The sequence below is a fragment of the Ascaphus truei genome, chromosome 3, assembly GCF_040206685.1.
Source record: "Ascaphus truei isolate aAscTru1 chromosome 3, aAscTru1.hap1, whole genome shotgun sequence".
NCBI lineage: Eukaryota > Metazoa > Chordata > Amphibia > Anura > Ascaphidae > Ascaphus > Ascaphus truei.
Genome location: NC_134485.1, coordinates 364,866,668 through 364,891,977, shown reverse-complemented (window position 1 = coordinate 364,891,977; position 25,310 = coordinate 364,866,668). Strand labels below are relative to the sequence as shown.

Sequence of the window (25,310 nt, the reverse complement as noted above, 5' to 3'; positions counted from 1 at the left end):
AGAGCCAATCAGGAGCGTCCTCTCCAGAGAAGGGAGGGACAGGAAGTGAGAGCGAGGAACTTCACTTCTGTCTGGCATTCGAAGAGATAGGAGCTGAAACATTGAACTATTCCACCCCTGCGTGCAATATGTCAGAACTAAATATGACCACGTTCCAGTTTCCAGGAGGCTTCCTGGCAGTGGAGCTCAACGGCCGAGAGTACCTCCGGTGCCTGTGCATACATTGCAGGACACCCAGACCGGCCACAAGCACCAAAGCGCGATGCCCTCAATGTGGCACGTACTACCTGTGGCCTACCGAGCCATGGCCAATGATAAAGACCCCTCGGGGTGCCTCTCCGGGAACTCTAACGGAGGTGGCGGAGACGACGGACGAGGCTGCCCTAGTCCCCTGCCTCACCGCTGAGGTGGGATCCAAGGCCCAGCCAACTACAGAGCCGAAAGAAACTCCGGCGGAGAAGAGCGCGGCCGCAGTGGAGGTACCGGAGCGGGCCCGTTTCATAGCACTACCCACTGGCGGTGCGGCAAAAGACCCCTGTGACTCCCTAGTGGAGGATCCGATCAAGTCGTCTTCGGAGGAAGAAGATGGTGTCCCATCGGTGGCGATGCGCCTACCGGTGAACCACCCCAGCTGTAAGAAAGATGGCGGTCCACTTACCAGAGAGAGGGAGCAGACGAGTCCGGACACCCCCCGACAGCGAGCGCTGGTGCGGCCTGATGCCCGTAGAAGTCCCACGGCCGTGGTGACTCCCAGTGCGGCGGAGATGGAATCCGAGATGGCTCCGGAGGAACCAGAGAGCATCAGCCGGCTGCGGAGCGGTAAGGAGACTCCACCACCCCCTTACTCCCGCCAGGCGACGACGGAACCTGCAGAGGACGAGAGAGAGAGACTTGCGGCCTACCTGCCCATCAGCGGACCGGATGATCCACCACCGCCCCTTCCGGTCCTCGATGCACTTCCGGTGCGTGACCACGGAGCGGATGGAGATTCCGCGGGCACCAGCGATGACGTTACTTCCGGTTCTGGCTGGCATGGAGGGCCATCTTTGCAGCCAGAGGAGCCGCCATGGCAGCTGCAATTGCCACCCTTGACCGCCACAGCGTTCACAGAGGAGCACAAAGCACGCCGGCAAGGGCAAGCAGAAAAATGCCCACTGGCCGCGGCATTACCCGATTGCTGGACATTGATACGGACATTGCTGATACCCCAGCCCATGCCCCTAGCGCCATTTCCCCGGCCACTGCCCCTGCCCCGTCACGAGTCATGACACCGGGACCTAGTCGGGATAAGTTAAGCAAAAACCCCAAATATTCCAAAGATTGGAGGGATTGGGAATTGAGTGATGAGGTGTCGGATGGGGAAGTGCCATATGACAATGTGATTCGTGTGTCTAACCCTGTAACCTTTTCTCCTGTGTCTAGAGGGAGGGCCCGAGGGTCCCAGAGTACTGCGGAGGCAGGGCCTGTAAGCAAAGTGGTCCACAAAATGAACCCCACCATCTACACCGATACAAGAGGTAGACGCAGAGGCTCGTACTCTACTGAGGCGGTCACGTCAGGTGTGTCATCCCAAACAGAGTCAGAGGCAGGTACTTCCAGTGCAGTGTCAGAGTATGAGCACCATGACAAGTGATGGGCACCCCTATTTACTGGGTACCACAAGGGTATGGACCGTACCAGGTTCCTGCTAATCAGGAACAACATAGTTGACCATTGGTGGGTGGTAGGTGCCTTTTTTCCCCAGGAGGTGGCAGATGAGTTAGAGCGCAGATACCAGGAGATAGAGCAGAAGAACATTCTTCCTAAAGGGGCTGCCATATTGTACGATGATATTGCCTCAGCGGAGCCTGAGTTTTGGATACTGCCAAGCAGGGCAGGTAACTGGAAACTTACAAAGTTGAGCCGAGCAGACAAGGCCATAGTGGCTAGGTATAGGCAATCGCACGGTTATGATTTACCTTATGTGCCTGAGCCGATAATGAGTGAAATAGAGGAGCACAGAGATAGCTGGCTCAGGGAGGCAGTGATGGAGTACTTGCGAACGAGGTTCGGGAAGGCAGGCTATCACAATGAGGACAAGATAAGTGATGTAGTCCGGGCCTGGAGTGTGGGGAGATGTATATACATGCACAGTGTGATGTATCGGCCGGAGTCTGGGTCAGTACAGCCATACTATGTAACTATAACAGACCACAATGGGCGGGAAGTTAGGAAGCCTGACCCGCGCCACTATTATTAGTTGGTTCTCCCCGTTGGGAGTAACCATGCTGTTGTTTTTTTACGCCATCTGGTGGATGGTCTGATGCATTATCCTAACCTGCAATGTGTTTGTTTCCCAGATGTTCACCTGCAGGATGGTGCTGCAAAAGTTAGGTCCAAGTGGGGACCATTGGATTCCACCTGAGGGAGAGTGTAGCCCCGGTAAGAAATGGGGGCTATATATCTTTCTCCTGCTGGTGTAAGTCCTGCTAAGGGCAGGCCACTCAGTAGTTACCATGGGTTTCCCCCGCTTCAAGCCCTGCCGTGATTGATGGAGGTAGGCCCACAGGGGAGGGGCCTGCTAACATCAGGAGGGGTGGGGCTGACTAAACTTAGTCCTGCCTGTTCCTGTAAGTGACAAGCAGTTCTGTCCTGGAAGCAGAGAGTGCTGGAGTGTCTGACCTGCAAGGTCATGTTAAGAGTGACACCTGTGCTTGGAAAGGAGGCAGAAGACCAGCCTGTTCAGAGCTGATAAAACTATAAGTGGACCAATGCCCCTCACCCTGCTCAGGTGGTGAGGGGGGATCTTGCCTCACCCAGAGGGTATACCCTTGGGGTGGGTGTCAGGGGTATTGAAGCCCCATACAGCCCATCCAGCAGGGGTACAGCCTGGAGGAGAAGGAGAGGAGGACAAGACCCTGTTCATTGTACATGCTGCTATGAACTGCTGCTGTGTGCTGATACAAGGACAATAAAGAGACATTGCTGCTTTATACAAAGATTTGTGTGTGTGAGATTGAGATCTCTCGCCCTGAGGCCAGGGCTTCTCTGGGAGGATTTCACCTTACCCCTATAGGGCTCGCCAGAGATGGAGGCGCTGCACCGTTGCTGCTGTTAAAGATGAAGGCATATACCCCAGAAACCTGTCCCTGTTATTCCCAATACCATCGCGGGAGATTCAGGCCCTCCTGTTCCTCACAGGTACGCACCACCATAGTACACGTAGCCAGCCCTCACTACACCCTAGGGGTCCAATCTGCGACCGGGGGGGGGGGGAGAACATGGCTTACACTAGTATACACATCCGAAAGGTCAAAATAGGTGTCTGTGGGTAGGTTTACTGGCTAGGCATCAAAACCCAGGCTGTGCTGAAAAGCTGAGTAATGCAGTAGGTATAAGATGCCTACATAGCCCTATGTTAAAATGGGTAAGAAGCAAAAGGTGACGCTAAGTGCTCATTTGCATGCCATTTCCCAGAATCCCTGGCTGCAGTGGAAGCACTGTATGCTAAGAGATAACGGTGAAAAGCAGGGCTGCAGACCGGTCTGAGACGTGCTCACAGGTGATATTTGTATGTATATATTATATAGATTTAAATATATATGCATACATCTGGACTAATAGATTCTGATTCATTTATTTACACAGGTATGTAGTCAGTACATCAAGCTGCTTTCACTGCTATCAATTTAACTTGGCTGCAACAGATATATTTAAAAAACAACATCTTTGGTGTATCAATCAGTCTGTGCTAATTAGTCACAACCCATTCCTTCCTTGCATAGTCATGTGATCTTGTGGGAGTAAATAAGTCAGTGTGTATTTGTGTGCCACATTTTAAATGTTTGTGACGTTAAGCTGGACGTCTCTTCTCTAGAACCTTCATATTTGTAAATGTTATATACAAATTTATGTATATACCCCTTTTACTGGTGGATTTCAATGGTCATTGATGATTACTCAGTCATCTGGACATCCTGCCTTCTCTCTCTAAACTCCTCCTTTGGCCTTCAGCAATGGACCAATTCCAGCACCCTCAAGGATGGACACTATTTACTATTTACAGTCTTGTCAATTCTTAGAACTCTATCCTCTTCTCCTCACTTGATTCCTATGCCCCTTCTCGGATCTGACACACCCATCCCTCGGCCACAGTCACAAACATGTGTCCTTTGCACTCGCTCTTCTGAATGCCTATGGAGGAAATCTTGCACGCATGATGATTTTCTACACTATACATTTCTCCTCTCCTGTTTTAATTGTGCTCTCTCTAAGGCCAAACAACATTACTCTCCCTCCCTCCTGCGACCTTCTCCTCCCACTTCCCATCCTTCATTCACTTCTCTTCAAGCCTGTGCCAAACATTTTAAAGGCAAGGTGGATGCTATCTGCAATGAGATTCCTTCTGTCACTTCCCCCTCCTCTCTGCTTCTACCCAAGTCCCTCCTTCTTCCACTATTGACTCCTTTTCTCCTGTTACAGAGTTGGACGTTTCTAAGCTGATTTTCTCTACTCTGACCATTACATGCCCTTTTGATCCCATCCCCTAATACCTTAGTAGAACTCTTACTCCTGTCTTAGTCACCACTCTCACTCATATCTTCAATTCATCCCTGTCCTTTGGCACTTTCCCCTCATCCTTTAAGCATGCAGTGGTTACACCCATTTTCAAAAACACTGTGGACCCTCCGTGCCTTACTATGCCTTCAAACTACTAGAATGTCTCTTATTCTCCTGTATTATCAACTTTCTTAATTCCCATGTCCTCTTGGGCCATTTACAATTTGGCTTTCGTACAGCTCACACAGCAGACATGGTCCTCACTATAGTAGCCAATGTTCTCCATAAAGAAAGATCCCAAGGTCATTTTTTCCCTAACTATCCTACTCTTACTCTCTGCTGCCTTCGATACTGTTGATCTCTCCTTCATATTCCAGGTATGTGTAACCAAATGGTATACTGGTTCTCATCATACATCTCCCATTGCACATTTTCCGAGTATGTTGCCAGCATGTCTCCTGTTGATGTCTGTTGGTGTACATACGGGCTCTGTTCTGGGACCTCTCCTTTTCTCTCTTTACACACCATCACTTGGCTCTATCAACTCTTTTGGCCTCAGTTATCATCTCTATGCAGATGATGCGCAGATCTATCTACCCCATACCTCACAACTGCAATCCAGTCCCAAATCTCTGGTTGCCTCCTGGCTATATACTCATGGATGTGCGCTTTAAACTTAATTTGCCTAAAACTGAGCTCCTCATATTGCCCCTGAAACCTGGCCAAGTATCCCCTTTTTCCATCGCAGTAAAGAGGACTAACATCTATCCTGTCGATAAAGCATGTTCCCTAGGTGTGACATTTGACTCCTCCCTTTCCTTCTCCAATCACATATACCATGGTTAAAATGTTTTGCTTCTTCCGCCGTAACATTGCCAAGATCCACCCTTTCCTGCGTCAACTGCTAAAACTCTAATGCATGCCATTATCCTGTCCCGTCTGGATTATTGTAAAATACTGCTAAACAGGCCTCCCCGCCTTGCAACTTTCTCCTTTGCAATCTATCCAAAATTCTGCTGCTAGAATAAATTCACTTTCTCCCAGAACAGTCCTTGCTCATCTCCTCCTTAAATCCCTCTTCTGGCTTCCCATCAAGTTTCCGATCATTTACAAAGTTCTCCTCTTTACCTTGAAGGCTCTCCGCTTATTTACTCCTCCTACATATCAGCTTTGATCTTTCAATGTCCCTGCTCAACTTTTGCCCTCAGCCCATAACCGTCTCCTTTCCACCCCTTTCACCTCTACTGATCTCTCTCACCTTAAACCTTTTTTCCCTCGCTGCCCCTGGAACTTCCTCACACTGTGTATGTCAAGCACTTTCTCTCTTCCCCGTATTTACGTCAAACCTTACATAGTTACATAGTTACTTAAAGCTCACCTCTTAAATTAAGGATTTCAAAAGCCTAAACTCACCATCTGTCCTATCAACCCTTGTGGCCAAGCACTACCATCTACTGCTCTTACTGTCAACTGCTCTCTTTGTAAATCTCCCAACATTACACTTAGATTGTAAGCTCTCCAGGGCAGGGATTTCCTCTTGAATTGTCTGATTTTGTTTGTTGCACTTCTTGTATTATAATTCCCTGTATTGTATTGTCTATTTTGTAAAGCACTGAGTACACTGTTGGCGCTATATAAATAAAGATATACATACATACAATATTGTAGTTGACACTGGCTCTGAAGCAGCTCAATACTGTGTTTACATGAAAAAATACAAACAGACTAACGAAAAGAGAAGAGCCTTCAAAACGCTGTGGCTTTATAATTGATATTCAAACAAGGCTGACATTTCTTTGCTGAATGTTGATGACATCATGTGTATCTCAGCTACTGTTCCCAAATAGAAGGCCGCTGACGTGTCTGGCAGCAGAATAGACCAAGATGTTTACAAAAATAGATTAAAATGCCACAGGAAATGTTTTCATTTGAAAATGGAACAGCTTATGAATGCTTTATTCTTTCTTGAATAGATAGAGTACTGTAAGTGGTCATAAATATGCGTGAGTGCAAAAACATGCCTGTTTATACCTCATTTATTCCACTCTTACTGAAGAAAGCCTGTTCTTTTTTGTCCTGCTGTTAAAAAGGAGTTTAGAGACAGTGAGCTGTCTTTCTGAGACAATTGATTGTATCACAGTAGCTTGAAGATAAAGAAACGCTGTTATAAATAACTCTGTGAACTGAAGCATGAAAAGCACAGATATTCTCAGCAGAATATGATCGCATATGCACAACAACTATCACTGATTACTTCTGATTTGTCTAAAGCACACATTTCCAACTCTGACATGAAAATGACAATGATTAATAGCCCAAGCGAACGTGATACATTTAAGCAAGATGATGCATTACTCAGGTCATGGAGCAGAACATGGAGCAGCACAAGGTTATCAAGAAGTCCAATTTCACATGGAATACACAATTTAATGCTAACAACATGAAGCATTGAAACATACAGTCAGTGACCCTGACATCACTGCAGTGTGCTGCTACAGTATGGACTGATCTGCAATTCTTTGCAGGATCATGCACAATCCAAACAATAGAGACTAGTGTACAGATTTTAGGAAAGTTATAGTATTTCTCACTGTCATTTAACATGAAGGTCTACATACCAAGTACCTCATTTACATTGGACATAATTGCCCTTCTGGTATAGTTTATAACGCTTTACTAAATGTAAGCTTCAAGCTGATCTATTTCCAAGGCCGGATATATTGTATTAATACTGTATTTGTAAGGACAGAATTGTTATTCTCTCCTGATTTAGAGATGGGCGAATGTTTTGGGCGGATTTGGATCTGCAGCTGATCGGCCGGTTCCTCTGGTCCACAGGTTTCAGCGTATCAAGCTCAAAAAGGTCGATTCGCATCTCGCGTATTTATTATTATTATTATTGCCAATACACTCTACAGATTCTGCAATCAGTGGACAGATTTATAGACTCTAATCTGCGGATTCAGCAATCCGTGGACGGATTTGTAGACTAATCCGTGGATTCAGCAATCCGTGGACGGATTTGTAGACTCTAATCCGCGGATTCAGCAATCCGTGGACGATTTGTAGACTGTAATCAGCGGATTCAGCAATCTGTGGACGGATTTTTAAGAATCCGCGCAGGTTAAAACCGACCAAACCTGTTTGCAGATTTTACACCGCGGGGGAAAATGCGAGGGAATCCGGGAAACGCATCTGAGCGGATCCGCCCATCTCTACTCCTGATATCAGAGCTTATTACTTCCGAGTTGTTATTGTAAATGTAACTTTACAGCAGAATTCTCCCCATAAACCTATAGGAGTTTAACCTATATCATGTTAGCATCTTGCCCTGAGCATGGCTTGCTCTTTTTTTTTTTTTTTAATGTTTCTTTTAGTGTTAAATATCACCACTTAATCGTGTTGTAATCTCTAGCTTCTGGTGTTACAATGGTGACATTTAGACTGCACTGGGCTCTGGGGAGAGCTCCATTTTATCTTCCCGGGAAACATAATATTTCAAACACCTATATCTCCTAACCAGAGAATCAGATTTTAAAAAAAATAAAACGGCGTTGGAAAGGGCAAGGAAAAATCTCGTAAAGTAAGTAAACAAATAAAATACAAATAATGGTGATCAGCACGGACTGCTGCTGTTATACTGGCAACTTCCAAAGAGACAACACTCAGATGATAGGACAGGTAAAAACTACCCTACTGTACGTGACGTATGTTCTCTTCTCCAGCTCTTTCCTTAGCAGTATTTTAATACTGATAAAATACAAAGTAAGTTAACCTATTGCTACAATATGAAAGCAAGTATTAGAACAGGGTGTCCAACTCACTGCATATGAGTTAAATTATCAAAATACGCAAATAATACGTAGTAGTACTGTTTATATGATAGATGTCAGCATTAAGCAACAGAAAAGAGCAACAATAACATCACTAATACAGCTAATAAGAATGACCCTTGCTTAAGAAATACACTGGTACTTACTTTATTTACTTTTACTGCTGCTTCCTGATCCTGGCACCTCTTACTTTGGACCCCCTCTTTCTCTTACTCCCCCCCACCCCCTCCACTCGCTCTCTGACTCCCCCTCTCCCCCCGGTCTTTTACTCCCCCACCTCCTCTCACTCGTACTCCCTCCCCACCTCATCTCACTCTCTAACTTCCCCACTCCCCTAGCTCATTTACTCCCCCCTCCACTTGCGGTCTTACTCCCCCCTCCCCTTACGCTCTTACTCCTCCCTCCCCTTGCGCTCTTACTCCCCCCCTCGCTCTCTTACTACCTCCCACCCCCTTCCCCTCTTACTCAGCCCCTCCCCTCTCTCTTATTCCCCCTTATGCTCTTTCTTACTCCCCTTCCCCTATCTCTCTTAGGCTGGGGCCATAGAGGGGGTAGCAGGGCTGAGGCGCGCTGACGCTGAGGCTCGCCTGCTGAAATCTGCGCGATTTCATGCCCATGCAGGCGAGCCAGCGGGCGTGATCGGGAGGCAGGGGGAGACTGAGGGAGGCGGGGCATTGACGTCGCTGGGCCAATCGCCCAAGACGCACCGACGTAAATGTCACGGCGCCGACGTCACGGCACCGTGACGTTGACGCTGCTCCGCTCTGATTGGATGTTTTCAGCCGAAAGTGCTCTGAAAAACAGTTTGGCTGTCGGCTGAAAAATCCAGCGCCTCAGCACGCCTGCGGATGCTCGCGTGAGACCCCTCTAAAGACAACCTCATGGAGGATGCAGGGGCTCAGCGCGGAGCGTCCGCACGGCTCAGCACGGACGTGCCTTCTATGGACTCAGCCGTACTCCCCCTCCCTTCTTAATTCCTCCCTCCCCCTCCCCCTTACTGCCCCATCCCCACTCCCTCTTACACCCCCACTCCTCTCTCTTACCCCCTCTCTCTTACTCCCCCCTCTCCTCTCTTACCCCCCCTACCTTCTTCTCCCCTCCCCTCCAGCACCCATATCGTCTTACTCCCCCCTTCCCCTCTACATCTTACTCCCCCCATCCCCTTCCTTTTTACTCCCCCCTCTCTCTCCCGCCCTTCTCCCTCTCACTCCCCTTTCTTCCCCTCCCCTCTCACTCCCCCCGCCATCTTACTACCCCCCCCTCTCTCCCTCTTCCCCCCCCCGCTCTCCCCTCAGTCTTACTCCCCCCCCTCTCTTACTCCTACCCTCCTCTCCCCTCTCCTTACACCCCCTTCTCCCCTCTCCCACAGAGCAGATCCAGGAGCAGAGCGGCGGGTGAGGCGGCACACCTAGCCGAAATTAGTGTCACATGCAGTGTCATGTGGCCGCAGCAGAAGCAATTGGCCTGGTAAAATTTGCAATAGTCACTGCTGTAGTCGAGCATGGTAGCAGCGTGGGAGGGCGAAGAGATAGCCCAGACTCATCAGACGGAGGAAAAGTTTGCTCACCCCTGCTAGAGGATTGTAAAATCTAGCTGATGCAAGTTATTTACACTCATAATAGCAACTTTTTGATTTCTATATGTCGGCTAAGTTACACAATGTTTACAATGAAACTATTGTTTCTAACACACAAGGTTTAGTCATGTACAGAAGATCTGTTGATGTAGAGATCAGGTTACAGTTGTAAAAATTATATCAGTTAGATATATGCCTGATTGATAAAATACATGTATAACTTGTCTCTAATTCAGAAGAAAGTTGCATGCACTAATCATTTTCTTTATATACCGAGGTTAACCCAGCAGAAAATTACTATATTGTGTTAATGTTGCCTACAGTAAATATAAACTGTTACTTGTGGTGTCCCAATTCAGAAGTCCTCCAAGATTCCACAACATGACACAATCACCCTGGCTCGGTGACATTGATAGCTGAACCATTTTCTATCACAATCTAGTAAACTCCCATTTAAATGAATTCTACTTCCTCAGCTACGTATCTCACAATCACTGAAAAGGGAAATTGTAACTTTCATATGGGATTTTGAAAATGTCTTCCTACAGTGGAGGCCGCCTTTATACTAATGCGGCCGTATCGGCGCCACTCTGATTACCGCGGGCAGATGCAGTATTTTTTTTTCTTCCGGAATATGCTCCGGTATTGTAGTGCTTGTAATATTGAATGCATGAACGTGAATGCGGCATGAACGCGGTGAAGTGCGGTGAAGTGCGTGGCATTCGGAAAATATCCCCGAAAAAATACGGAGGTGTTGGAGAATAAAAGGGGCCGTGGCTGTACACCAAAATATTTCACTTAGAGATGGAAATTGATGCAGCTACATGGATTAGCATAAATATAAATGTAGATATAGCCATAAATGCAGAAGGCAGTCGTCTTAAGAGCAGGCGTCTGATAGAGTTCAAATTTATAGCAGGTTATGACTTGTTTGAAAAGTTATTTCACATTTGATAGAAGGTTTGAAATGGTTTGCACATTTTTGCATTTTTTAAATGAAATAGTTTAATTGACTACTATAGCAATGCTTAGTATTACAAGTTATCCTCAGATAATCATCTTGTCCGTCGGGATACCGGACAGTCAGCCAATGTCTCCTGTGTTGTATTATATTTACAGTCACAAGAACAGATGATTCCTTTATGCAAGTGTTGGATTGTAATTAAAGTTCAAATATTATTTACAAATTGGCACATGCTGTAGAGCAAATTATTAAAATTGTCATAATTGGTTGATTTTGTTAGAAGTCCTTCAACCCGTAAACGTTTCAATGCAACATCGTACTACTATTACTTTATGCATCCACAATGTCTAAAAAAAAACCATAATAGGCAGAACATGTGGAAGAATCTCTGTGTGTTGGTGGTGACAGGGAAGCGCAACTTTTTCCTTCAACGCAGATTCTCTGCTTAAATGCCACATGCGGGACCTGGGTCACTTCCTGCGTGACCAAAGATCACTAAGGCCGCGCGTATAGTGCCCGCAACGGTAGACGTCACCCGTTGCCGTCGCCAGTAGCGAAAGTTATACTTTAACTTTCAGCTACGTCGCTGGCGACAGGGTGATTGATTGGTTCAGAGGCTGTCACATGTGGTGACAGCCTCTGAAAAATTAAATTTAACCCGCTATCAATTTTCCAGACGTGACGTCGCTCCGCCGCCGTCGTGCTTACTATAAGCGCTGGCGACAGAGTCAATTGTTTTGTTTTCGGGCGAAGTCGCATCGCCGTCACAGGCACTGGAAGCGCTGCCTAAGAGTCAAGACAGCCCTGCTAAGAAAGGGGCACCTTTCATCTCTGTGATAGTCACGATTTGATTTGTAATATACAAATTAAATTAGAATTTGCCTATTCATTCAGCCAAGTCATTTTCAAATACTATAAAAACTTGGCTGTAAAACAACTCTCAGCCAACAATATATTTTCACTCTGAGAGCAATTCCATACAGTGCTCTGCAGTCATAAATTACCACAAATGCTTGTCAATAAAAAAAAACCATACGACTCACCTTCCAGGACGATTTCAGCAGTGCAGAATATCATGGTAAAAGGGTGCCGGTAATTTATCTCGAGTTTGTGATTTGGTAAAATAGTACAGCTGTAAAATAATAAAAGTTTGTGTTCTGCAATCGCTCTGGTGCGTTGTTATATAGAAGGAAGCCAACAATGGTGAATGCATGGGGCTGTACAGTGCTTCTATTGACCTTCTGCTGTGAAGAGAAACAACGGGGCGATGAACCAATGGGCTTCTCTGATTGTTTAACAGCTTCTGCATCTTACTGTAGTAAAAGTACTGATTTCAGATGGGGAAATTGTCAACAGCTACAAACTTTGCATTGTGAACTGCTATTTATCCATTCAAAAATGGGCCTCTTCAGAGCGCGGTTGATTCTCATTTTTATAAAATGTATTAACTATGATTTTTTTTTTTTCGCACCCTATATTCAATCTAGGTTGTGATGCCTTTTAGTGGACCATTTATCAATATAATTTTTCATACAGTACATGATGTCACAGTTTATTGTGCTTTTGAAACCTCGTAGGTTTCTTGTTCATGTGTACAGCTGTACTGACATTTGAGGGAGAATAAACCCATGAGGTTTCGAAAGATCTATACACTATAACTCAATCTATGAAAAACTCTGTTGGTCTGTTTAATGCACACACATTTTACTGCAAGTGGCAGAAAAAAGATTTTAAAAAATCACAATTTTAAAAATCCCATTGAAATCTCCACAGAATAGCCTTTTATATACTGTTAAATGAACAATACATGCAACCTTCTTTAGAGGGGTTCATATGGAGTATTACATTGAAAATAGAAATCAATTGTCTGAAAATGCTATATTTTTGAGTATTTTATAGTATCTCGATATAATCACGTCAGGGCCGGTTTAATCGTTAGGTCAAACAGGCGGCACTCAGGAAGGCAAGATGTAGGGAGCGAAAGCTGTCTAGTTGGCCTAGTGCAGTGTTTGCTAAACAGGAGGGGGATTTCCCTGAGCAGGGAGAGAGCAGGGCGGTTGCTAGGGGGCTGGGCAGTTTCCTCCATCCTGATTGGTTGTTGCTTGGTAATGCAGCCAATCAGGAGACGGTGTCAGGAGCCTGTGGGTGAGGCCAAGCAGAAGAGGAAGCAGCATGGACCAGAGAATGGTGAGGTGGGTGTATGTGCATGCCTGTGACATGGAGAGAAGAGAGGGAGTGAGAGGGGGAGGCGAGCGAGTGACAGGGGGAGGCGAGAGTGACGGGGAGGCGAGAGTGACAGGGGGAGGCGAGAGTGACAGGGGGAGGCGAGTGACTTGGAGGCGAGAGAGTGACGGGGAGGTGAGAGTGACAGGGGGAGGCGAGAAAGTGACACAGGGAGGCGAGATGGGGAGGCGAGAGAGTGAAAGGGGGAGGCGAGAGAGTGACAGGGGGAGGAGAGTGACAGGGGGAGGAGAGAGAGAATGACGGGGGAGGAGAGAGAGTGACAGGGGGAGGTGAGAGAGTGAAAGGGGGAAGCGAGAGAGTGACAGGGGGAGGTGAAAGAGTGACAGGGGGATGAGAGAGAGTGACAGGGGGAGGAGAGAGTGATGGGAGAGAGAGTGACAGGGGAGAAGAGAGAGTGACAGGGGGAGGAGAGAGAGTGACAGGGGGAGGAGAGAGAGTGACAGGGGGAGGAGAGAGAATGATAGGGGGAAGAGAGAGTGACAGGGAGAGGAGAGAGAGTGACAGGGGAGAAGAGAGAATGACAGGGGAGAAGAGAGAATGACAGGGGGAGGAGAGAGAGCGACAGGGGGAGGAGAGAGAGTGACAGAGAGAGGAGAGAGAGTGCTTGGGGAAGAGAGAGAGTGACAGGGAGAGCCGAGAGAGTGACAGGGAGGGGGAAAGAGAGAGGGGGAGAGATAATAGGTAGAGAGAATGAGGGGGAGAGGGGGTTGAGAATGAGGATGAGTGGGAGGGGAAAAGAGAATGACAGATAGATAGGGGAGATAGAGAATGAAGGGGAGAGAGGGTGGTGTGTATTAATGTTAGAAAAATCTATAAAGCATAACATTTTAATATTTTAGTTACTGTAGATAGGAAAAAAAAGTTAATTGTGTGTGAGTGTGGGGGGGGGGGGAGGGGAGGCAAAGGCTGACGGGTTCACTACGGCACCAAATACCCTTGCACCGGCCCTGAATCATGGCAATAACGATGAAAGGGTTTATAAATAAAAGATACAGTATTTTGGAACCTAGTGTAGTCCACTTTCCCCCACCCTATGGGAGATGGTGTTGCTACTGGTGTATACTGTGGCTGCTGTTTATACCTGGTTGGTAAACAGGAGGCAGGAGATATCCCCGATGTTGTGGGGAGGGCATCAGGACAGGCTCACGGTGTTTCTCTAGGTGTCAGCGCCTCCAGTCCAAGAGGATCCTGAGGCTTCGGGACGCACCTCATGGACACTTCTTCTTTGATCTATAGCCATGCTTCAAATACTACACCAGGTGTTGCTATGACTGAGGTTTATTGAACAGCAGAATACATACACTGGATCACATATCCCTATCCCCTATTGGACTAGGCCTCAGCACACTCCTCTAGCAGGAGAATTCTCTTCAGTGTCTGCACACTTTGAAGTCTATCACAGAATCACCCTCAATCCCTTAATCAACTCAACACTATATAGAAGAACCCCCCATTCTTCCCTGGGGAGTGGCTTGTAAGCTGGCCTATTCACTGTCATAGGCCCCCCTTGTCATGGAACAAGAACTATATTTCTGTTTCACCCCCCCTTCCTTGCAGTTCTGCCCGTCAGTTTCTCATTTCCAGCTGCATGTGTTTTGCTCTGTGCACACACACAGTGCCCGTGTGATAGACACAGTGTTATTTCCCCTGTCCGAGCAGCTTGCTGTATCAGAAATGCAACATTATTGCTACATGTTGTGGCTCCCTTAGACATTTCAGTGAGTTGCTATAGCAGCCCCAGCCTTTCTCTCAAATGGGCTAGCCTGCTTTCTCCCCCTCTGCTCTGCCCACAGATGGTCTGTCCCCAGGCTATCTTGCTACCCAGCATACATTGGGACTTCCTTTTCCACCATCCCCACTGGCTGAGTGAGTACCTGTTGTAACTGCTCTAGTGGCAGGATTACCCTTTTCACCTGTCCTTAACTACAAAGCACCCACAGAGAGACATTATCTAAACACCAACATCTCTTCACAAGTGCCTGTCTTTTATGCTGCTTTCCCCAAATAAAGTACAGAAAAGATACAGAACTTGTTGTGCATTGAAAAGAGGGCCGAGTTGAAACTATCTGGGCTAATCATCTTACACATGACCCTGGCCTCCAGAATACCCCTTACAAACACAGGCTAGTCCTGAACTTTATTGAACATGCACAATGAACAATATACCATACTCAGCATGAGTCATTCCCACTGCCCACACTTTATTGGGAACTTGGCTACACTAGTATCTTACAAAAAATAAGGAAGAAAAGGTAAAGGTTCCCAGCAAGACACAGTGTTCCAAAGGATTTAAGTATTAGGACGAATATGGTGCAATTCTAAAACAAAGACTGCGTTCAACAATTATTTGTGATCGGAGCAACTTCTCTCACTTTGGCCGTATTTTATCAAGCTGCGATACTGGGCATCATCATCATACCCACTGGGCCAGCAGTGACTGTATTTCACATACATGCCAGTTACCGGCAGATATGGGTGCGATAACCGCATCAAAGATTTATAAATTTAGAGTATTATTGTAGGTAACACCTAAATAACTTAGCTGTTTTAAACAGTTTTGTTTCAAAATTAAGTTTTGCAGCTTGTAGACTTTACTAAATAGACGCCATGGATTTCCCAGACACAAACGCTAGTCCATCCCATTATTATATGTGCACTAAATCAGGGGTGCGCAAACTGGAGGGTGCGACCGTTACAATTAAATGCCGGGAACCTCGCAAGGCCTCTCAATCTTTCCTTACTTTCAGCGACGCCATGGCAACGTGGCGTCAAATGACGCAGCTGGGTCACGTGATGTCACGTTACCATAACAATGTGACGTCGCATTACCCCGCGGCGTCATTTGATGCCGTAACCAAGGTAAGCGGGGGCGCGATCAGTGTGGGACAGCATGCAGGGGGACGCATGGGCAAAAGTTTGCGCACCCCTGCACTAGATTATACACTATTGCTCCATATAAGCAATCTCTCTAAATAATAAGCTTACACAAGTATGGCAAAATAGCTCTACACCTTTTCATAAGAATACGTAGCATTTTTTAAGCTACAGAGCACCCCCTTGATAGTTCTCCTTTTTACAATATATTTAGTTGTTTGCAGAAATAAGAAATATTACAAATATCATACATCGTTCTAAAGTGCAGTACATGCACAATTTACAACGGTGTCAAATATAAGCAGCGTGTTAATAAAGTGTATTACATGTAAAACAGATCTTCCGTTCAAGGGAGTTTTGCACCCACCAGAATTGGCAAAGTTGTATGCCAGGACAATGGGCCCTCCGGTGGTCCCTCCGGTGGTCCCTGTGCGTGTCTGGGGGCTCTCGAGTGGTCCCTGTAGGTGTCCGGGGGTCCTCAGGTGGTCCCCACGGGTGTCCGGGGGTCCTCAAATGGTCCCTGTGGTTGTCTGGGGGCCCTCACGTGGTCCCCGTGGGTGTACGGGGGTTCTCAGGTTGTCCCCGTGGTTGTCTGGGGGACCTCAGGTGGTTCCTGTGGGTGTCTGGGGTTCCTCAGGTGATCCCCGCGGGTGTCCGGGGGTCCTCAGGTTGTCCCCGTGGTTGTCTGGGGGACCTCGGATGGTCCCTGTGGGTGTCTGGGGTTCCTCAGGTGGTCCCTTCGGCTGTCTTGGGGCCCTCGGGTGGTCCCCTCAGGTGTCTGGGGCTCACGGGTGGTCTCCGCGGGTCCCCACTGGCCTGTACCAATCCTGTGGTTAGTGCTTTTATTTATTAAATTGATTGGTTGATTAGTGCTTTTATTTATTTATTTAATTGGTTGGCTAATGCTTTTATTTAATTGGTTGGCTAGTGCTTTCATTTATTTAATTGGTTAGCTAGTGCATTTATTTCTTGAATTGGGGTGTTTAGGTGCTTGTGTATATTTTTTATTATTGTGTATTTTTGGCCTTCATGCTTTTTTATTAGGGAGACCATTGACTGCTATAGTGGCTTATCAGGCCCATATTATATGGGTATGATGTATCACTATGCCAATCAATGGGTAGAGGGTGGGTATAGTTGTCCCGGGGTGGGTGGTTAGACATCCCGGGTGGGTAGCGGGGGAGGGTGGGTTAACCCCTTAATTACTATAGCGGTTATTAACCGCTAAGGTGATTGAAGGGTTAGGGGCCATTATATTGTTTTTTTCTTGTATTCATTCTGGCAACGGAGGACATGGACCTGGAGTATGCTGATGAGGACGCCCTTCATGATGTCAGGGGTAAGTAGAAAGGTTTATTTATTTTATTTATGCTGGCTAATGTTTTATTTTATAATGGGAAAATTAGCTATTATCCATATCTGGATAATAGTTATTTTGCCTATTACTGTATGTTAGGGGGGGGATGGGGTTGTATTTATTTCAATGTATTGCACATTTTTTTTTGCCACAGGATTTGTACCGCAGGCCAGCGGATACACGCGATGACCACCCGAGGGCCCCCATACACCCGCGGGAACCACCTGAGGGCCCCGGACACCCTCGGGGACCACCTGAGGACCCCCAGAGACACCCACAGGGACCACCCAAGGAACCCAGGCACCTGTGGGGATCACTTGAGGAACCCCAGACACCCAAGGGGACCACCTGAGGACACCTGCGGCCCCTGGCATCAATCATGTGGGGGTAGAGGAGGTGGGTATTAGTGTTTATTGTGGGTAGCGGGGGTGGGTAAGGGTTGTATTTGGCCTTGGTGGGTAGCGGGAGGGGTTAACCCCTTCATTGCCGTAGCGGTTAGCCACTAAGGTAATGAAGTTGCCTATAAATGCATTTTATAGCATTGGATTCATGCCGGGGGTCTCCGGTGCTGATAATGGAAATCAGCTCCGAAGACTCCCGGCATCAATCCGATGTAGAAAAAAGCATTAATTTTTTTTCTAAGTCCCTTATCGCCGCCTCTCTAGCTTCTCACCAGCCTCACGCCAGGATTTTGGGAGAAACTTGCCATTCTAGAGTTGCGATTATCCTCGATAACCTAATCGCAGCTACTAGAATTGCACGAGTTTCAGAAGCTGCCGATAAGTGGCTTATCGCCGCTCACCCTGCGATCTTTTTTTGACGGCTGAAAAATTTGGCGATTCGTTCCTTTATCGCCCACTTATCGAGGCTCACAGAATTGCAGTAGGCATTGTGGCCGATAAGTGCTCGATAAGCGGCTTATGAATGCTTATAGCATAAGTCCCATAGGGTCTATTTATTAAACTGTAATAGTGCTGATCGGGGAGTTTGTGTGTGATAATGCCCCGATCGGCACTATCATGGTTCAATTAATTACCCTATAGAGTCCAAAATCTGCAAAATACATGGATATGTTAACAATAAGAGAGGTTTTCAAAATGTATCTCTGACGTCAAAAACAGCTATTTTGTATCTCTTAACACACATTACTGAGTTCTTTTTTCAGTTGACTAGTTTTCTATATGGTAGTTTACAACACTGTATTATTGGCATCTGCTATAGAAAATAAGAGACTGTCTATACCAGGGGTGCGCAAACTTCTTGAACTGCGCCCCCCCTGCCCGCGAGCCGCAGCGTTCGCGCCCCCCCCCCCCCCTCCAATGACTCGGCGTCAAATGACGTTGCGGGTCATGTGACGTCACGTGACCTCGCCGTGTCATTTGCCGCGCGTTGCCATGGCGACGCGTCGCCAAAGACCCAGCCGGGAGCAGGTAGGTAAGTGAGTTGCAGAAGCCTCACACCTCCCCGGCATTTAATTGAAATGCTGTGGGGAAGAGCGTGGGGCCTCTGTAACCGCCCGCGCCCCCCTTACAAATTCTATTGTGTGTGTGTGTGTGTGTATATATATATATATATATATATATATATATATATATATATATGCAAAACGACAAAAAAGCCATCATCCATTTTTTTAATATATTCAGGACTATTTTCTTTTCTTTATATAGTTTTTTATTGATTTTTATATTTTATTGTTTGCAATATTTTCAAATGCAATATTTTTTTCTTTGAACCATTTAGTCATTAGTTCACACTAATTTAGTTTTACATTGTGTTTAATATTGTGTGTATTTTTATATTCATTTTTTATTTATATAATACTGCTGACATCTAAATAATCATTCGGATTTATGCATTAAAAGTATTCAGCTATATACCATCTAAGTGTTAAAAGAGACAGTACCTGAGGGGCGCAGTTTTTTCTTTGTCTGTTTAAATATATATATTTATATATATATATATATATATCTAAGTTGTGTGAAAAAGAAAGTACACCCATTTGAATTCTATGGTTTTACATATCAAGACATATTAACAATGTGCGAGTGGATTTAACATCGTGGCGAGCTCCTATCGGCCCAGGCATCACACGTTTGGTACCAGGTGGCGAGTAGATTTTTTTGTTGGGCGAGTAGATTTTTTGGTGATTTGTCGACCACTGTGTATATATATGTATATACACATATACATATATATACATACACACACACACACACACACACACACACACACACACACACACACACACACACACACACACACACACACACACACACACACACACACACACACACACACACAGTTGTGTGATAAAGAAAGTACACCCTCTTTGAATTCTATGGTTTTACATATCAGGACATAATAACAATCATCTGTTCCTTAGCAGGTCTTAAAATAAGGTAAATACAATCTCAGATGAACAACAACACACAACATATTACACCTTGTCATGATTTATGTAACAAAAATAAAGCCAAAATGGAGAAGCTGTGTGTGAAAACTAAGTACACCCTTACTGCTTCTATAGGAATTAAGATGCTAAGTAGCAGACAGGCGCTGCTAATCAAATGCCCTTGATTAATTGATCATCAGCAAGTGTGACCACCTCTATAAAAGCCGACGTTTTAGCAGTTTGCTAGTCTGGAGCATTCAGCAATGATCTTAGAGAAGCAATTGTTGCTGCCCATCAATCTGGGAAGGGTTATAAGGCCATTTCCAAACAATTTAAAGTCCATCATTCTACAGTTAGAGAGATTATTCAAAAGTGGAAAACATTCAAGATAGTTGCCAATCTTCCCAGGAGTGGACGTCCCAGCAAATTCACCCCAACGTCAGACTGTGCAATGCTCAGAGAAATTGTAAAAAACCTGAGTTACATCTCAGAATCTACAGGCCTCAGTTAGTATGTTAAATGTTAAAGTTCATGACAGTACAATTAGAAAAAGAATGAACAAGTATGGTTTGTTTGGAAGGATTGCCTGGAGAAAGCCTCTTCTCTCTAAAAAGAACATGGCAGCATGGCTTAGGTTTGCAAAATTGAATCTGAACAAACCACAAGACTTCTGGAACAATGTCCTTTGGACAGACGAGACCAAAGTGGAGATGTTTGGCCATAATGCACAGCGCCACGTTTGGTTTTCGCCAAATACAGCATATCAGCACAAACACCTCATACCAACTGTCAAGCACGGTGGTGGAGGGGTGATGATTTGGGCTTGTTTTGCAGCCACAGGACCTGGGAACCTTGCAGTCATTGGGTCGACCATGAACTCCTCTGTATACCAAAGTATTCTAGAGTCAAATGTGAGGCCACCTGTCTGACAGCTACAGCTTGGCCGAAATTGGGTCGTGCAACAGGACAATGATCCCAAGCAAACCAGCGAATCTACAACAGAATGGCTGAAAAAGAAACGAATCAAGGTGTTGCAATGGCCCAATCAAAGTCCAGACCTCAACCCAATTTAAATGCCGTGGCAGGACCTTAAAAGAGCTGTGCATAAACAAATGCCCACAAACCTCAATGAACTGAAGCAATGTTGTAAAGATGAGTGGGCCAAAATTCCTCCACAATGATGTGAGAGACTGATAAAGTCATACAGAAAACGATTAATTCAAGTTATTGCTGCTAAAGGTGATTCTACAAGCTATTGAATCATAAGGTGTACTTAGTTTTTCACACATGGCTTCTCCATGTTGGCTTTATTGTTGTTAAATAAATCATGACACGGTGTAATATGTCATGTGTTGTTGTTCATCTGAGGTTGTATTTACCTAATTTTAAGACCTGCTAAGTAACAGATGATTGTTATTATGTCCTGATATTTAAAACCATAGAATTCAAAGAGGGTTTTCACACGACTGTGTGTATATATATATATATATATATATATATATATATATATATATATACACAGTCGTGTGAAAACCCTCTTTGAATTCTATATATATATAGCTATGTCGTGCACCTCATCATGTGCATGAAATGCCCAGGGGGCTGCTACTACATAGGTGAGATGGGACAGGGGCTAAACAAGAGAATGAATCTGCATCGCCACAGCATCACACGCGGAACAAGAGACAGTCCTGTCGGCGAACATTTCTCTGGCTCTGGCCATAAGATGAACGATCTGAAGGTGGCCATACTCAAAGGTAATCTTAGAACACTGAAAGAGAGACGGTGGCATGAATACAAATTTATGCAACTGTTGGGACACTTAGCGGTGGCCTAAACCGAGACCGCAGCTTCATGAGTAGCTTCACTACCCTGAAACAAGAGAACTCTCTTCCCATGAGTGCTAAAGGCCATGTCTATACATACTGTGCTATATGAATGCGCACACAGCTGTCTCTTACACATACATATGTAAATGTAATTCTATCCCTATATACCAATAGGGACCACATAGTATCCACACACACTTATAGTATTGCAACACCCTCTTACATTTCTACACCTACCCACACACCACTTTTGTAAAGTGCTGTATACACTGACACACACACAGTCACAGATATATTCCAAGATGCACTGTTTTTAAGTAAAACCCTTTCTTGCTTTATCCATTGTAACATCGCCAGAAGAAGAGATCAGGGTATCGTGAAAGCTCGCACAAATAAAAGCATTTCGTTAGCCACAGAACAGTATTGTCTATTCATTTTTGATTTATATATATATAATATTCTTGTATAGCGCTGCTAGTTTTACATAGTGCTTTACAGAGACATTTTGCAGGCGCAGGTCCCTGTCCAATGGAGCTGCATACAATCTATGTTTTTGGTGGCTCAGGCACAGGGAGATAAAGTGACTTGCCCAAGGTCACAAGAAGCCGACACCGGGAATTGAACCAGGTTCCCTTCTCCCTTCTATATATTGGAAGTGTGGGGATTTGGGTTGCTGCAGCACATCACAAATTGAGTTAAAATACAAAATGTAGGGTTTACAATAGTTTTATGATGGTTTGGGTTGTTTCTTAGGTTTATATGGCAGTTTGGCCTCTTGCTCATGTCTGGGGGGTGGGGCCATTGCTGATTATGGAGTAGAGAGGTTAATTTCATAAGAAAATAAAAAATGTCTGTAATTGGGTTAAAACGTTTTGATACTGTATTGATTTAATGCGAAATATTTGTAATAGATTTGTGCTGCGGCCTTACCACCACATCTAAGGAGAACATTCTATATAGTCCAAAGTGGCCACTCACACTTGATGTAAATGGGGATTTTTAGCTGAAACCAGCTTCTTCATAGTATATAGAATTTATACTTTAAGGCCCAGATCCACAAAAAGGCGGAGTAATGATTGGGAGTAAAGGCGTGCGAAAGCTTAGCCCCCTTTTGTGGATCTGGACCTAGCGGTCTTATGTATTTCTTTCAGAGGTATTATTAATTAAGATTTGATTGGGTCATAGCCTAGGAAAAGAGGAACGAGCACATCCTATAGTTCGCATGTAGGGAGACTAGGAAAAGCACTTATTCCGCTTACCTGCTGACAAGACCATTATACAAATGCTTATGTCCTAGTCACTTCTGGTGAGTAGGTTTCCAATTTTACCAAAGCGGAGCAAGTTTCAAGAATTTTTGTTCTAGTGCAGAGGCACAGAAAGTTTTTTATTGAAATCATTGTGTTTTATAATGTGTTTTTATAAAATGTATTAAATTGCTCTCTTTATTCTATATCCTTGTTGTCCCTGGGTAATGCACTATTGCAGTGTGTCTGCATGTTTTGTCTTTTTTCTTGAGGTAATCCATCCAGAGAAGAACTTTGTCTACAATCTCATCCTTACCCTTGCCTCAGCGCCACAGGAGGTGTTTTTCTCCCACGTTACCAAATCTGGTTAGGAGATACCAGATCCACTTCTTTGGGCAGCTCCAGGACTACCTTTTGGACTATATAATCACAGGTTTTTAATTATCATTGTTTGCATGAGCGCTATTGTTCACCTATATTTCCACCACAGCCTGGGTTAAGATGCATTGCCAGCAAATATATATATATATATATATATATAACAAAGATAGTGAAGTACTTTACTAGACAGAAATTAATTGATGCCTCTAGTACTAAGGGTATACAAATCCATTTATGATAAGCCCTAACAATAAATGCATCTCCTAAAAATTGTTTTGAGACAAATACCATTAGCATGGAAAACATATGGATCATTCTGCCTTCCTAGTCCCCATATCTAATGTAACACAACCGATATGGATATGATTTCACAGGATTTGCAGTTCAATGTCTAAGGGTTTAGAAGGAAGGGCATATAGCTCTGAGCATAGCCCGTTGCTCTGTTAAATGGGCACATTCCAAATTAACCCCGTCAGTGCCCTGGAGGTACAGCATACGTCATCAAGGGTGGCACCCTGGAGGCACTTGTGATGCTATACACGATCAGGGTTTTCTTGTTTTCTAGGGGCACATTCGTGATCAACGCACCAAAGGAATGAGCACTGACCGCAAACGTAACATAGTTTTACATCACAGGAAACAATCACATGATCGCTACTCCCAGAGGGAGTAACCGCTATATATGAAATTTTAAAGTGTTTTTGAATATTTGAATGACGATACAAGTTTATATTGTTTATAATGTTAACACTTTCTCTTTAAAGCAGTGTTAAGATTTATTTTTGTTTTGTGTTTTGTTTAAAAATAGGATTGAAGCAGTGGGTCTCCGGTGCTGAACCGCATTCATTTCAGCACCGGGGACCCACTGCTTCCCGAGATACATACCTCCATAGGGAGGGCCTGTAGCAGCACCGTCAGGGCTATGTGGGGCTATCGAAATGGCGTATTTAAAGCTAGCGCATCACAAGGGCCAATAGGAAGCCGTGATGTCATCCCTTGCAACTTCCTATTGGCCCGCGTGACCAGGACATTTAAACCGGCAGAGCTGCTTCCAGGACCCCCTACAGAGGTATGTATCTCAGGGACCAGGGGGTCCCCAGAGCTGAAATTAACGCTCTGCAGACCCACTATTTCCCACCTAGAGGGGGGAGGGGGATAAAAAAAATGTTGGGGAGCACGTGCTCCTTTAACATAAACAGCTTATTGTGCAGTCTGCTATAGGCTTTGTAAATTGTTGTGTATGACATATGTATTTTCCAGCTGAAGATCTGTTTGTTTCAACCCCAGGCTCCCTTTCTCAGTTTAGATTGTAATTGTTTGCAATATAGATACTGTTTAATCTCTCTTTTCCCCTATGTGGACAGTCTTCCTGTGTTCAAATTATGGGTGTGTTCAGTTCTAGCCGTTACAGTTTCTGACATGTTCAATCGGAACGTAAAACAGTTGCATTGTATTTACTTTACACAAAATGTGATAAATTATTAACACACACTTGGCTGGAGCTCGTACACATGCATGCTTTATACATACAGAGAACAAGCCGAGCTCCACCCCATAGCTTGAAGCCAAGGTAAAGCTGCCTGTGGTATGGAAAGTTAAAAGGTCACATGGGGAAGGACGCTGACAAGTAAACACATTTCTCAGCTTCTAATCATTTCATTTCACAGATACATTTAGACGTTGATCAGAGAATATTTCTCTATTTTTACCGAAGATTATTCTCGGTGCTTGGATAATAGTTCATTGGTGACTATGAATCAAATAAAGTTTGGCGTTTGGTGATTATTAAACATGAAAAAGTTATGGTGGGTACAAAAGTGACAAAAACCCTCACTGTGATCATTAAAGAAATTAATCAAAATTATTCAGCGCACACAAAATCACAAACTTGAAAGGCAACCAACTGTAACAAAATTGTACCCCCCCCCCCAAATTACTAATACACCCACACATAATTATTTTAAGACATTAAGGAAATTAGCAAACACTCAGGGAAAAGGCTCAACAATGTTTTTGTCTAAAAATGTATGGCTACTGTATGTTTAATTATTGCAAATAAAATCTTAATAAAACA

The 25,310-nt window shown here is 44.9% G+C and overlaps 1 protein-coding gene across 4 annotated transcripts in view; it reads right to left on the bottom strand.

The window, feature by feature from the left end:
• Nucleotides 1-25,310, bottom strand: part of STARD13 (StAR related lipid transfer domain containing 13) — a 375,955-nt gene that overhangs the window by 112,846 nt on the left and 237,799 nt on the right. Inside the window, exon 1 of one of the 4 annotated variants that reach the window (XM_075592133.1) lies at nucleotides 11,956-12,123. The exons of the other annotated variants lie outside the window; for them this stretch is intronic. Coding sequence (XP_075448248.1) covers nucleotides 11,956-11,989 — 34 coding nt within the window. The 5' untranslated portion in view covers nucleotides 11,990-12,123. Of the gene's footprint in view, nucleotides 1-11,955; nucleotides 12,124-25,310 lie in introns of those variants that run through there. 4 annotated transcript variants of the gene reach the window in all.